Source organism: Pseudoliparis swirei, chromosome 5 (genome assembly GCF_029220125.1).
Source record: "Pseudoliparis swirei isolate HS2019 ecotype Mariana Trench chromosome 5, NWPU_hadal_v1, whole genome shotgun sequence".
In the NCBI taxonomy this organism is placed as follows: Eukaryota; Metazoa; Chordata; class Actinopteri; order Perciformes; family Liparidae; genus Pseudoliparis; species Pseudoliparis swirei.
This window is the reverse complement of record NC_079392.1, coordinates 26130547-26145952: the sequence shown is the minus strand read 5'-3', so window position 1 is coordinate 26145952 and position 15406 is coordinate 26130547. Positions and strand designations below refer to the sequence as shown.

The 15406-nt window shown below is 51.2% G+C and overlaps 1 protein-coding gene across 1 annotated transcript; it reads left to right on the top strand.

Moving 5' to 3' along the window:
• Positions 1–448: 448 nt before the first annotated feature.
• Positions 449–15269, top strand: cracd (capping protein inhibiting regulator of actin dynamics). Its single transcript, XM_056415274.1, has 9 exons — positions 449–621; positions 8962–9136; positions 9386–9518; positions 9839–9991; positions 10102–10314; positions 10403–12437; positions 12698–12882; positions 12964–13108; positions 13603–15269. Exons 3-9 carry the CDS (start codon positions 9477–9479, stop codon positions 13752–13754), a joined length of 2925 nt encoding a protein of 974 aa, XP_056271249.1. The 5' UTR covers positions 449–621; positions 8962–9136; positions 9386–9476; the 3' UTR covers positions 13755–15269.
• The last annotated feature ends 137 nt before the right edge of the window (positions 15270–15406 follow it).

Genomic DNA, 15406 nt, shown 5'->3' with positions numbered 1-15406 from the left:
TATAGATAATATTGATATATATAAATATATATAATGATATATATTTATATTTAAATATAAATAAATATATGTATATATATATATATATAGTTATATATATAAATATGTTTATGTATATTTATATATAAATATTTATATTTTAAAGGTTGATTAGGTCACTCCAGAGCTTCCACCGGGAACACAGCGCATGTGTTTTGTTATATATTATTCATTCCTTGGGGTGGTTACGTCATTCCTCGGGGTGATTACGTCATTTTCCATTCGTCGTCTATCTATTTGTTGTAATTACTTCCTAAAAGCAACGACGTGACGTTACAGTAACGCGCGCGCGTCGTGACGGCACGGGGTGGTGGTGGTGTTGGAAGCGCGTGCGCGTTTGGCGCTGCCACACCCTCCTCCCCTCCTCCTCTTCCTCACCCCCCCTCTAGTCTCGCACGCGTGCAGCTGTGCGAGGACTGGCTGTACGCGCGTGCGTGTGTGCATCTCCCCTGTCGGGCACCCGCACCGGCAGCAGCATCAGCAGCATCAGCAACACAAAAGGGTCGCAGCAGCAGCAGCAGCTCGGCAGGAGGAGCAGCGGGAGGAGCAGCGGGAGGAGCAGCAGGAGGAGCGCGCTTCAAGGTGGGGATGCCGCTTCTTTCTTCTCTTCTCTTATTCTTCGTCTTTGGAATCCATTTATTTTTTGCTGATATTTCGTTTTCCATTTCCACGCCGCCCACAATGACCTTGTCTCGGTGTCTCTCTCACCACTGACCCGCTCACATCTCCACGCTCCCATCCCACCTCGCAGATGTGTGTGTGTGTGTGTGTGTGTGTGTGTGTGCGCGCGCGCGCATGTGCGCTGTATAAATAGGCTGGGATTTTTAAGCCAACTGGAAATGCGCAAACGCCGATGTCAACAGGGCAGCGTTATGAATAATCGATTATTAAAATATAAGCGCGTGCACGTGTAGAGAATAACGGGATTCAGTGTGACGCTATGTGTGTGTGTGAGACAGAGGAGGCCAGATTCTTTGTTCTTCTCTTTCTTCTTTTAACGCAATGAATAGCGCGTAATCCTTCGCTGGTATAACGGGGATCGATCCGCGCGCTCCCGGTCCACGGTGACGCGGTGCACGGTCTCCTGGACCGGGCACAACACTGGACCGCCGCCGTGCGCGGGCCGCGTGCTGCAGGCCGCGCGCACCAACACACACATAATGATGTATGTCCACGTCATATAAAGGCTTTTTAAATCTGTGTTCCTTTATCAATCAATAAAGCACCGCTGTCACCGACGTGAATTCACAGGCTGCTGGTTGTTGGATTTATGCTGCTGGTTTGTGAGTGTGTGTGTGTGTGTGTGTGTGTGAGAGAGAGAGAGAGTGTGTGTGTGTGTGTGTGAGAGAGAGAGTGTGTGTGACTGTGTGTGTGTGTGTGTGTTGGTATATTTGGGCTTTTGGATTCTCACACACACACTAAATGGTCACTGACACACAGCCGGACGTCCTCCATTCTATTTGAATCATAACGACCTTTGACCTCCGATAGAAACCTGAACATGTGGATTTTATTTTATTGACGCGAGGCGACAGAACATCGATCTGAGCCGTGGGTTTTGTTTTATGGACGTCATTCTAGATGAACTTAGAGCGTTTCCCCTCAAGCGTTGCTTTGTTGTTGTAAATTATTTAATCATCTTCATGTTCTAGTCTAAAAATAACGACTCAGCAGTTTGATGAAGGTCTAACATGTGAGAACAGTATTTATCAATACGCAGTATTTTAAAGACTAATATTACCATCACCTTTATGATGTGGGACATCTTTTAACACGCCCTCTGGTGGTCAGGAGAGAGAATGCAGCTTTAACACATGAAACAGAGGCTTCTATACAACCAGAGGAGCCCCCTGGTGGTCAGGAGAGAGAATGCAGCTTTAACACATGAAGCATAGGCTTCTATACAACCAGAGGAGCCGCCCCCTGGTGGTCAGGATAGAGAATGCAGCTTTAACACAAGACGCATAGACTTCTATACAACCAGAGAACAGACTTCTTGGTCTCTTCACACACAATGTGGACTCATTAAGACTCGTTCTGTGTGGATGTGATTATCTTCAGGGAGCATGTGTGTGCTGCTCTACAAGGGGTTGGGGGTTCTATTCCTGAGTGAGTCAGAGGACTTTGAAGTGCTGCTGTAACAGAGGCAACACGCAGGTTTGGTGAAGCCCCATCATTACCATACGTCCCTGTGAGTCTGCAGATGTGTGTGTGGGTGTGTGTATGTGTGTGTGTGGGGGGGGGGGGGGAGGTTGGCCTTATTACACACTGACATGAATCCTTATAAATAAAGTGTAAGATGTTTTTGAAGATACTCCGTGAGATATACTGCTTTCTTTTACTGTTAATAATGAAAGTTGGTTGTAAGTGACAACGAACTATAAAGAGCTGCAGGAAGACTTCTACGCAACCAGAGGAGTCGCCCCCTGGTGGGCAGGAGAGAGAATGCAGCTTTAACACATGAAGCATAGACTTCTATACAACAAGAGGAGTCGCCCCCTGGTGGTCAGGAGAGAGAATGCAGCTTCAACACATGAAGCACAGACTTCCCTCTCCAGGGTTCAAGGCTTTAAGGGTCTTTTGAATCGGGGACGATGGAAACAGGAAGTGCCAGAATAGTCTCCGAACACTCGAGTCTCGCTCTCGGTTTACGGTGAGCGATCCGTCGAGGACGAACTCGCTTCCTGTCACAACCGACCCCTTTGTGTCCGGAGACGATGAATGCCGCTCTGTTCCTCTGCGTCGCACACAGTGTCACTTTGTGCCTCCTCAGCACAGACACACAAGAGGACACCCCCCCCCCACACACACACACACACACACACACTGTACATGCGCTCCACTCAAACACTTTTCACTCCTAAACTCTGCGTCACATAGAGAGTCGAATAAAAAATTGTCATTGGCGTGAGAATAATTCGAGGGGAGTTTTTTTGACGCCGTCACTCATCTCACACACACACACACACACACACTGCATCTGACACCTGACTCCAGGTGATGCCCTAGATCCGCAGTGGCAGCATTCAGGTGGAGCGGACGCACTGCAGGACGGTAAGAACGGCGTTCTCATACGGGAAGTCAAGAAAATACCAGAGCGACTGATAATGGTGGGAGCTGGAGGCAAAATCCTCTATTGGCAGCTTTTAAAGCGTCTCATGGAGTCTGAGGGTTTCCTCTCCTCAGGAACCTGAGAGATCAGCGTGTTGTTCAGGGGGATTCATTATATATAAATATATATATATTTATATAACTGTACTTTTGCTTTTGAGACGCTCAAACAGGAGAGGAAATCCTTTGTTTGTTTGTTTGTTTGTCACTTAAAGCCGTTTTGGCTCTAGTGGATAACGTAACCGCGGTCACGTGATACGTGTTGCGTGTTGCGTGTCGCGCAAAAAATCCTTTTGTGGCTCCACGGCGAGCGGAACACGACGCCAGCGTGACGCGTGAGCGGCGGAGCGTGTTTGATTCATGAAGCCGGGAGGACGTCGTGACTGAGGGACGTCCGTCTGAGTCGGGCCCGTCGCTCAGGCCGCCGACCTTTCCTTGAGCACCCGAAGGTCAACGCTTCATTTGAACGGTCAAGTTTTGAGACTTCGTTTAAATATTGGACGCACACTGGCGGGAAAAAAGATGTCTTAAAGCTGCATCCTCTCTCCTGACCACCAGGGGGCGACTCCTCTGGTTGTATAGAAGTCTATGCTTCATGTGTTAAAGCTGCATTATCTCTCCTGACCACCAGGGGGCGACTCCTCTGGTTGTATAGAAGTCTATGCTTCATGTGTTAAAGCTGCATCCTCTCTCCTGACCACCAGGGGGCGACTCCTCTGGTTGTAAAGAAGTCTATTCAAAATGACTCTACTTCTCTCTTGATTAAAAACCCTCATACATACAAACCCTCATACATGAAGCATATACTTCTATACAACCAGAGGAGTCGCCCCCTGGTGGTCAGGAGAGAGAATGCAGCTTTAACACATGAAGCATATACTTCTATACAACCAGAGGAGTCGCCCCCTGGTGGTCAGGAGAGAGAATGCAGCTTTAACACATGAAGCATAGACTTCTATACAACCAGAGGAGTCGCCCCCTGGTTCTATTGTTTTTAGGAACGCTTCCTCATCCATCCCATGCTCATGTTTCTGCGAGTGCGCTGACAGAGCTTACCAACAACCAGACTTCCTGTTTCCTGTGTGTGTTTTACTTCATTGTCTCTGTTGTGTCTTCATCTCCATCGTTTCCTCCGACAGCGGCGACGCACAAACAAAACAAAACGAAACGGGCCGATCGATGCTCCCTAAGGTTTTACTGCAGTGGTGCGCAGCCGTCTCGAGCTGTGCAGCTGAAATAGGTAAACCCCCTCGTCTGCTTTGTCAGCAGGCTGCTTGGCTCTGAGGTCACGCTGCAACTCGAGGAACGCCATGATGCCTTTGGACTTTGGTCGTTGACGTCGGATCAGCATGTTGAAGGGGGGTAGAGAGAGGGGGGGGGGGGGTTAGAGGGGGCGTGGTTAGAGGGGGGGGGGGCACAGCTGTATCCTCGGTCAAAGGCATCTCTCACGCTTCTGTGGAGCACATGGCCGCTTCTCCATCCCATCTCCAGGCTGCTCTTGTTTTGTTGTTGCTGCAGCAATAAGACTGAAACACACACACACACACACACACACACACACACACACACACACACACACACACACACAGACACACACACACAGACACACACAGACACACACACACACACACAGACACACACACAGACACACACACACACACACACACACACACACACACACAGACACACACACAGACACACACACACACACACACACAGACACACACACACAGACACACACACACAGACACACACACACAGACACACACACAAACAGACACACACACAGACACACACACACACACAGACACACACACACACACACACACACACACACACACAGACACACACACACACACACACACACACACACAGACAAACACACACACAGACAGACACACACACAGACACACACACACACACAGACACACACACACACAGACAGACACACAGACACACACACACACACACACAGACACACACACACACACACACGTAAGACACAGGTCACACACTTGTTCCCTGGGCCTTGAGCCTCGTTCACTCGTCGTCTCTCTTGTTCCACGCCGGCGGGACAAAGACACGTTTATTCTTTGGGGGACGAGACCCCCCCCCCCCCCCCCACCGCCACCCTACAGCATGCTGATCCCACTGGAGACAGCATGTCTCTCTCTCTCTCTCAGTCCTGTCTCAGACTCTCTGGTTTGCTTGCGGTTTCTCACACACACACACACACACACACACACACACACACACACACACACACACACACACACACACACACACTCTGCCGCTGCACATCAGAACACCTCTGGGTCGGGTTCAGGGGGCGGAGTCAGTGGTTCTGCTGGTTGCGGTGAGGTCATCTTGTGGATCTCTTTGTGGTAAAAGAGCGACTTTAAGGATCCGCGTGGTGAGACGTCAACATGTACCTGTCAATCAGGGTTAGCCCCGCCCCTAAAGCGTCCCCTGCTTTATGGTCTGTGACTCTAAATGACCATAAAGTATAAATGATGACATCATGCTGTATAGAAGAAGATTAGAAACTAGAGACTGAGACATAAACTCATGTTTACAATGTTTACTGAGGGAATACATCAAGAGAAGTAGAGTCACTATATAGACTTCTATACAACCAGAGGAGCCCCCTGGTGGTCAGGAGAGAGAATGCAGCTTTGTCAACAAACAAACAAACAAACAAAGAGTGGCCTCAGAGGCGAAGGATTGCCCTTGACGTAAACGCTCACACCTCGCCACCTCCCCCCCCCCCCCCCCCCCTGCAGCAAAGGTGATAACGGTGGCGTGCGGTTACCATGGCGACGGACGCCACGGAAACTGAGCATGATGTGCTTTTAGAGGTAACCGAATCCAAAGGCCCAGGTAAAGAGGAACCCCCCAAAAATACATAAATATATGCACATATATTTATGTACGAGTGCTTTTGGCGAAGTCTTAAAGCGACAGTGCATCACCGCGCTGTCTCTTTAAGAGCTGCATGGCGTGGTGACGGGTTTTAATGCTGTGGTTTCCGACTTCTCTCATCTCCTCTTTACGAGCTTTTGTCCGTCACTTTCATCAGAAGTTTAAAGAAAAGAAATGTAACGCTAACCTCACGATGAATGACAGGCGCCGTCGTGACGCCGGACAGATGTTTCTCTTCATTATTCTCTTCCTGATAATGTTCCATAAGTCGAGAACCTTCCTCGTCCCAGTGAAGAAGAGGAAGATGTAGAAGAAGAATCACAAGCTCTTCCTGCCGCCAGCTGCTTCGTGTTCCTTCCCCAGGTGGGAGACGTTCCCCGGTCACATGACCAGAGTGAACAGGAAACAGGAGACATGAAACAGGAGACAGGAGACAGGAGTCAGGAGACAGGAGAGAGGAGACAGGAGTCAGGAGACAGGAGAGAGGAGACAGGAGAGAGGAGAGAGGAGAGAGGAGTCAGGAGTCAGGAGTCAGGAGACAGGAGAGAGGAGACAGGAGAGAGGAGAGAGGAGTCAGGAGACAGGAGTCAGGAGAGAGGAGACAGGAGAGAGGAGAGAGGAGTCAGGAGTCAGGAGTCAGGAGACAGGAGAGAGGAGACAGGAAACAGGAGTCAGGAGACAGGAGTCAGGCATCAGGAGTCAGGAGACAGGAGACAGGAGACAGGAGTCAGGAGTCAGGAGACAGGAGTCAGGAGTCAGGAGACAGGAGTCAGGAGACAGGAGTCAGGAGACAGGAGTCAGGAGTCAGGAGTCAGGAGTCAGGAGACAGGAGTCAGGAGACAGGAGTCAGGAGTCAGGAGACAGGAGACAGGAGTCAGGAGACAGGAGTCAGGAGACAGGAGTCAGGAGTCAAGAGACAGGAGACAGGAGTCAGGAGACAGGAGACAGGAGTTAACCTCAGGCCGCTCCGCTGAGCCGTCAGAAGGCGAACAAACAAATAAATAAATAAACAAGGAGAGAAAAGAAAGCGCCTTTTCTCGTCCCGCGCATGAGTGCTGCAGCAATGCATTCTGGGCTTTTTACCAGAGCAGAAACCGGCAGCGGGCTTTGTGAGACAGAAGCTCAGCGTCGTTATGTCACCGCACTCAGAGGACGAGTGTTAACACACAAACACACAAACACACAAACACACAAAAAACCTTCATCTAAATAAAATGGGCGACATCATCGTCGTTTATAGTTCTCCTCTTTGTTGTTGTTGTGTCTCTGTGGTCTGAAATGCTTTGTTGTTGTTTTGTGTGTCATTTGTTTGTTTGTAATCATTGTCTGTGGTTGTTGTGCCTCTTTTTTTGTTGCTTTGTCTTTTTAAAGTAATGTTGTGTCTCTTTGTGGTCATTTTGTGTCTTTTTGTCATTTTGTGTCATTTTTGTCATTTTGTGTCATTTTTTTTTTTTTTGTCATTCTGTGGCATTTTTATTGTTGCTTTGTGTCTTTTTTTATCATTTTGTGTCTTCATTGTCATTTTGTGTCTTTTTTGTGTCTTTTCTTTGTCATTTTGTGTCTTTTTTGGAGTCATTTTGTGTCTTTTTTGTAGTCATTTAGCCTCTTGTTGCTGCGTTGTCTCTTTGTCGTCATGTCGTGTCTCTTTGTCGTCATGTGTGTCATCCTGTGTGTCACTAGGAAACACACTGAACACTTCCCACAGTCTCTCTATATTCAACTCTTCTTCACTTTATTTATACGGACGCGTCGCTGAAAGTCTCCCACGCAGAGATGAATAAAAGAAGACACTCTTAAGAGGCGGGGCTACGTGAGTCGTTTCATTTCCCATGATGCCTCAGTGAGTGGAAGCCACACCGGCTGCTACTTATAGCTGTGAAAGGGATACGCAGCGATCCCCGAGCACCGTCTGCAGGCGGCGTGGGGTCGCCTGGCAACCTCAGCATGCAGTGGACACACACACACACACACACACCCAAACACACACACACACACACACACTCACAGCATGACGTCGTGTCCACGTTGCTCATGGGCAGAGTTTGGCTCCAGAGTTTAGACGATGCTGATTCCACGACGTCTGTATCCTCACGCCTCAGGACCGGTTGTGAGTCCACGGTAACGACATCTACAAGTGTAGTTGAGTCTTTGTAGCTCTGTTGTACCTTTATGGAGACATTTTGAGTCTCTGTGTAGTTTCATTTTGTTTGTGTCTCTTTGTAGTTGCTTTGTGTCTTTTTGTGTCTTTGTCGTGGTTGTGTGTCGTTTTGAGTCTCCATCGTTTCCTTGTGTGTCTTTTTGTGGCTTTGAGTCTTTGTGTTTTTTTGTAGGTCCTTTGAGTCTCTTAGTCAATTTGTGTCTTTGGGTCTTTTTGTTTGTTTGTAGTCATGTTAAGTTGTTTTGAGTCTTTCTAGTTTACTTGTGTGTCTCTTTGCATCCATCTTTGTAGTCGTTGAATACACATTTATTTTTGGGCTTTTTAAAACCGAACATATGAATCATCGAGGAGTCAGAGTGTCTTCTCTCTACGCCCCGTGTGCATCTTGAAGAGTCGTTATCTTTTAAAACTCTGAGACGTGACCTGAGGCCTCGGAGCTTCTTCTTCTCTCACTTCCTGTTACACATGAAGACGTATGAACCCAGAGCCGAGGCTTCCTGCTCCTTCCATCCGCTGTTTGGTTTTCCTTTTAATTAAACCAATTGCATTTCACACACACACACACACACACACACACACACACACACACACACACACACACACACACACACACACACACACACACACACACACACACACACACACACACACACACACACACACACACACACACACACACTCTCTCGTCGGGTTGGGAGGGTTGATGATCACCGTTCTCCTCGTGCCGGCAGAGAGGAGGCGACAGGGCCGGTTCCAGCCCTTCAAGCGACTCTTTGGGAGGAAGAAGAAGAAGAGGAGGGAGGCGCAGGGCTTCGATGGAGCGGCGCTGAAGGCCGGGTTCTCCAGCGGGGGGGCGGTGTGCAACGGGGTCGCCTCCGACGATGAGGAGTCCAGTCAAAATCTGAGGTATTTAAAACCATGAAATGGATGAAGGAATGAATGGATGGATGAATAGATGGATGAATGAATGGGTGAATGGATGAATGAATGGATCAATGGATGGATGAATGGATGGATGAATGGATCAATGGATGGATGAATGAATGGATGAATGGATTGATGGATGAATATATGAATGGATGGATGGATGAATGGATGGATGGATGAATGGATGGATGGCCCGCAGCACTGAAGACGCTCTCATTTCCTCCTCAGGGAGTTGAATCCCATCGGTTGTCGAGCTCTGTCACACGACAGCATCTTCATCCCGGAGGAGCCGGTGGCCGAGCCCAGTCCGGAACCCACCATGTCCCAGGAGAACGTGTCGGATAAAGTGAGGAACCTGCAGGTGAGGAACCAGGTGGGGAACCTGAGGTTGAGGAACCAGGTGGGGAACCTGGAGGTGAGGAACCAGGTGGGGAACCTGAGGTTGAGGAACCAGGTCGGTAACCTGCAGGTGAGGAACCAGGTGGGGAACCTGAGGGTGGGGAACCTGAGGTTGAGGAACCAGGTGGGGAACCAGGTGAGGAACCAGGTGGGGAACCTGGAGGTGGGTAACCTGCAGGTGAGGAATCGGGTGGGGAACCTGGAGGCGGGGCCTCGGTCCAGGGCGGTTCGCGGTCCGTCTGCCTGCGTCACGCGTGTCTCTTTCTCTCTGTGTCCAAACAGCGGCAGATAGCACAAGGCATCAAGTTCGGCCAGAGGCCTTCGTCTCAGAGGAAGAGCGAGGGAGACGAGGGGAGTTCGGATGAGGAAGAGGTCCCCCAGAGCCCCCTGAAGGTCCCGGCCCGGGTAGAAACCGAACCAGCAGCGGAGCCGAAGGTAACAACCTTTTCCCCTCGTGTTGTAATCTCGTCTTCCTGTGAGCCGCCGTGGTGATGTCCATCGGTTACACATCGCTCACCTGGAGCGGCGCCTCCTTGTAACAAAAGCAGGTCCAGGGCCCTCAGCAGGCCGGCCCGGCCCCCCCTGTGAGGTCCCCGAGGTCCAGACGGGTCCTTTCGCCCGCCGGCACCATCGAGTCCATCAACCTGGACTCCGTCCCCCAGTCGGCGCCTCGCCTGGACAACACGGCCGCCAAGCACAAGCTGTCCGTCAAACCCAAGAACCAGAGGGTGTCCCGGAAACACCGGCGCTTCACGCAGGTGAGCCTCCCGCCGCTTTTATTTTGGCAATCTCCAACCTTTTTAAAAATGCGACATACCATAATATTCCACATCTCCTCATTCCCAGGACCTCCAGGAGGTCTCCATTCCCGGAGCGGTGCGGGAGGACGCCGAGGAGGCGGGCGTCTCCACGGACGAGCGGCGCCGAGCGTCCGTCGAGTCCCTCGAAAGCTTCGAGAGACTGGAGACGAGGAGGAGGAGGAGGGAGCTGGAGGAGCAGAGGGTCCAACAGGAGGAAGAGGAGAGGAGGAAGCGAGCGGCGGAGGAGGAGGAGCTGAGGCTGCGCGAGCTGGAGGAGGAGGAGAGGTGTCATAAACAGCGGGAGGAGGAAGAGCGACGCCTCAGACAGGAGAGGAGGAGCAGGGAGGAGGAGGAGATAAGGATCAGAGAGGAAGAGGAAAGGAGGCAGAGGGAGGAGGAGGAAAGGAGGATCCGGGAGGAGGAGGAGAGGAGACGACTGGAAGAGCAGAGAAGGAAACGACAACAACGGGAGGAGGAGGAGGAAGCGAGGAGGCAGCGGGAGCTCGAGGCGGAGAGGAAGAGAAAGCTAAGGGAGGAAGAGGAGGAAAGAAAGAAAAAGGAGGAAGCGGAGAAGCTGAGGCTGCAGGAGACGGAGGAGAAGAAGCACAAGGAGGCGGAGGAGAGGATGAGGAAGGAGCAGGAGGAGCAGAGGAGGGCCGAGGAGCTGCGCTGGAGGGAGATGGAGGAGCGGCAGACACCCTTCTCCTTCAAAGTCTCCTCCTCCGGCGAGAAACAGATTTTGTTCCAGAAGGTCCACCTGACGCCCGTCACGCCGGCGGCCTCCGGCCACCAGGGCGGCGGCGGTGCGTCCGAGCAACGAGAGAGCGCCAAGGCCTCCTGCTCCGAAGGCCCAGAGTCCCCCAACCTGCCGGCGTCTCCGTACGTCCCCCACACCGCCATCTTGGTGACGGGCGCCCAGCTCTGCGGGACGTCGGTCAACCTGAACCAGATCAAGGACACGGCGTGCATGTCCCTGCTGGGCCTGGGCGACGGCCGCAAGGCGCAGGGAACGCCGCCGACCAAGAGCAAGACGTCGCCCGACCGCAAGTCCGGCAAAACCAAGTCGCTCAACGAGTCCTCGCTCTCCCCGGACCAGTCGGTCCTGGCCGAGTGGGCGAGCATCAGGTCGAAGATCTTCAAGGGGGTGGAGGACGGGAAATACGACGAGCACCAGGACCCGAGCAAGAACCAGCCCGACGGCTCCCACACCAACCTCAGGAAGACCATGTCGGCCAGCGCCAAGTTCTCCATCACCCCTGCGAAGAAGAAGTTCGGAGATTCAAACAGGAACTCCGAGGTGTTCGGCGCCGACGAGAAGGACGCCGTGGCGGAGGCCGCCGCTCCGTCCGCCGCTCCGTCCGCCGATCCGTCCGCCGCTCCGTCCGCCGCCACGACGCCGGTTCCGGTTCCGACCGGGAAACCTCAGAACAAGTCGAGCAAAACCGTCCGGATCGCCGAGAGAGGCTCCGAGGAGTGCGTGTTCGCCAAGGACCTCCCCTCGTTCCTGGTCCCCAGCCCCGGGGCCAAGTCCGAGGCGCCGGAGTCGCCCGAAGGCAGAGAGGAGCCGGACGGCGAGGACCAGCTGTCGACGTTCGGCATCAAGCTGAGGAGGACCAACTTCTCGCTCCGCTTCCACAGCGAGCAGTCGGCCGAGAAGAGGAAGAAGCGGTACAGCGCCGGGGACAGCTTCGACGGCGTCCCGTCGCCCCTCACCCCCATCGAGCCGGACTCCGACGGTTCCTCCGTCTTCTCCGACAAATCCACAAGTCCCACGTCGCCTCAGAGAGAAGTCGCGGCGGGAAAGTACTTGCACGCCACCGCCGGCGCCGCCGCCCCTCGGGCCAAACCGGGTAAATCTACCGAAGGCGACAAAGTGCTCTCCAAGCCGCCGATCTACCGGAGGCCGACCGCGTCCCCGACCCCGCCGCCGTCGCCACCGGCGGTCGCCCAGTCGCACCGGAGCGACCGCCAAGGCCACGCCCCGGTGGAGGAGGAGCCGAAGGAGAAGAGGTCCTTCTTCCCCTCCATTAACATCCCCTGGAGGGAGAAGGCGGACAGGAAGTCGGAGCTCATCAAGAAAGGTGCGTTTGATTCGTTCAGCTCCAACGAGGAGCGCTCTGGGTCCTTTGTCCTGAAAACAGACAGAATAATGACACGGGGGTCAGAAAGGTGTGAAGGGTTCAGGGCTCTGAAGGTCTTTGTAGGAGAGTCTTGAACTGGATTCTTCATGTGGTCACAGGCCCTTAAAGGGACAGCGCCACATTTTGGGCAATGACGGTTTCTTTCTGCAAAGCGACAGAAATGTTTTGGGTTATTAACGCGTTGTCCAAATGTCCCGCAGACAAGCCGTCGCTGCAGAGCCGGCACTCGCTGGACAGCGCCAAGGCCCAGGAGGCCGGGCCCTTGTGGATCACGCTGGCCCTGCAGAAGCAGAAGGGCTTCAGGGACCAGCAGCAGAGCCGCGAGGACCGCCGGAGCCACCGGGAGATCAAGCTGGCGGTGAAGCAGGCCCGGGAGCGAGAGAGCGTACGGCGCCGCCGCCCTCACGTTGGCGAATTCTGCCCTCTCACCTGAACGCTGACCTTCGACCCTCTGACCCCTCTGCAGGTCACGCTGCCGCCGAGCGGCGCCGCGAGTCCGAGTCCCAAACCGCCGACGCCGGAGGAGCCCAAGAGACCCGACAGCCTCCTGGGGCGCCTGGAGCGCCGGGACCACCTGAAGAAAGCCAACACTCTGCCGAGCTCCGTCACCGGTGAGTTACGCAATACGTCTTTAAATAATCTGCTTTGAATAATCTTCATTTGTTAAGTGGAAAGAAATGTAAACAAAATAAAATATATTAAAACAAAATAATTGCTCTGAAATTAGAATGAGCTCAATTTTAATACTCATTTTCCCCATAGTCTCTATTTTACACAAAATAAATATATACACTATTTAATAGTAAATTCATTTTAACTTTATCCACTATTTTATCCCAACAAATTTCAGCTTATTCAATTTTGATTCTGCTTAGTATGTCAAAAACTCTTGATAATTAGAATATATAATACAAATTAAATACATTTGTTATTGATCTAAAAACGAAGTACATAGGAAAGTAACATTTAATTAATTTAAACATTTTGTTTACAGTTTCACAAATGTGATTATTTTTCTAGTTTTATTTATTATTAAAAAAATGGTGCCTTAAAAAAAAGGCCCCGCTAACGCTCGTGCTCCATTTGTTGTTGTTGTTGTTGTCAGTCGAGATCTCAGACTCCACGCCGTCGCCGCCCGCCGTGACAAAGCGCTTCCCCTCCGCCGACTCGCCGCAGGTGTCCACGGAGCCGGCTTGGCTGGCGCTGGCCAAGAGGAAGGCCAAAGCCTGGAGCGACTGTCCCCAGATCATCAAATAACGCCCCACAAGCCCCGCCCCCCCGGACTGCACACCGCCCCACTGGACTCTGAGGCACCTGGAGAGGCATCACCACCACCCCCCCATAAAAAAAAAGAAAACAAAAAAAACTCATGAAAAATCCTCCTGACTCTGACATAAGTATCATCATCATCATCATCATCATCATCGTGACCCAACACACACACACACACACTGGCTGGCACTATTATCATGTTTGAAGTGCGCTTCACGTTCAAATATTCCGATACAATTGAACAGATATACGTAAACAATTGTTGACACTGTAACCACTCCCACATGTCACCGTCTGGCCAATCACAGCCGGCCGTTGCTATAGCCACGCCCCGGTGGTATGTTGTCCGTGAATCAGCGGCTGTGCGGTGGCGAAGCTGTCGGTGTTTTAAGGGCTACAGGAACCAGAAGTCACGTGACCCCCCTGTGACCCCTCTGGGATCTGCTGCAGGTATTATTTATGGGAAGTGGTGGATTTTATGGGGAGCCCATGGAGGGATTACTGAACAGACAAGAGACGTACAACGACTACAAAGAAACTTAAAGGGACAACAAAGAGACACAAAACAGCCTCAACAGGACAGAATGAACACAGATGCTACATAGAGACAAAAACAGATACAAAGACACACAAAACAGCCTCAACAGGACACCAAATGAACAGAGATGCTATAATGAAGCTCCCGACTATTAAAAACAGCAACAAAGACTCAAAGTCACCAGGCAGAGATGTGAAACAGCTACAAAGAGACTCATGACAATGAAAAGGAGCAATCCTGCTACAAAGAGACACAAAACAGATACAAATAACGGATACATTGAGACACAGACAAATAATGGATACAAAGACACAAAACAGATACATTGAGATACAAAGAGACACAAAACAGCCACAAAGATTCAACATCACCACACAGATGTGAAACAGCTACAAAGACACAACTATCCAGAAGAGGCTCACTGACTCGACCAAGGGATCATGAAGTGTGTGTGTGTCCTCTTTCTAGAGGGGGGTCTCAGAATCCGTCCACCGGTCGGTCACATTACAGTAACTGAGCCTTTTATTTATCCTCGTTTTGTACTCTAAACTAAGCTGAAGCGTAACGAGCGTCACTGTGACGGCCGTCCAACGTTGTTCAACGCTGTCGTTACCCACACGGCGGGGTGCACCTGAACGCAGCACCGAAGACCTCGTGTTACGGGGCCTGAGGCGGTGACCCGCACACACCACGACACGCCCGTAACACACCGTAACACGCTGTGACACACGGGGGACTGGAGGCCATCACCTCCTCCATGAGAGGAGGAGGAGGAGGAGGTCTGGATGGAGTCAGTCACGTCTTTGTTTTCCGCCGTGTCGTGAGGCCGTCTTGTTGTGTCATGAGATGACACGTTTGGTATTATTTGCACTTTTTTTTTGTCCCCAGAGAAAATTCTTTTTAAAAAAGGGACAAAAAATGTTAAGAATAATGTAAATAAAATACTGATGTCTAATCTGAGGAAATCGTCTTTTTTTTTTACACCCTTCTGAAATATGTTTACGGTTTATTTACAGAGCACCCTGTGACATAAGTGTTTATTTTATATATGTATATATAATAAATACATATGTATATATATCTATACAAAAATATGTAT

Bases quoted from the DNA above. Each gene is read 5' to 3' on its own strand.
- cracd (XM_056415274.1), top strand. From the start codon at position 9,477: ATGTCCCAGGAGAACGTGTCGGATAAAGTGAGGAACCTGCAG. The intron at 9,519-9,838 runs GTGAGGAACCAG...GTGTCCAAACAG, and splicing joins ATAAAGTGAGGAACCTGCAG to CGGCAGATAGCACAAGGCAT. The intron at 12,438-12,697 runs GTGCGTTTGATT...AATGTCCCGCAG, and splicing joins GTCGGAGCTCATCAAGAAAG to ACAAGCCGTCGCTGCAGAGC.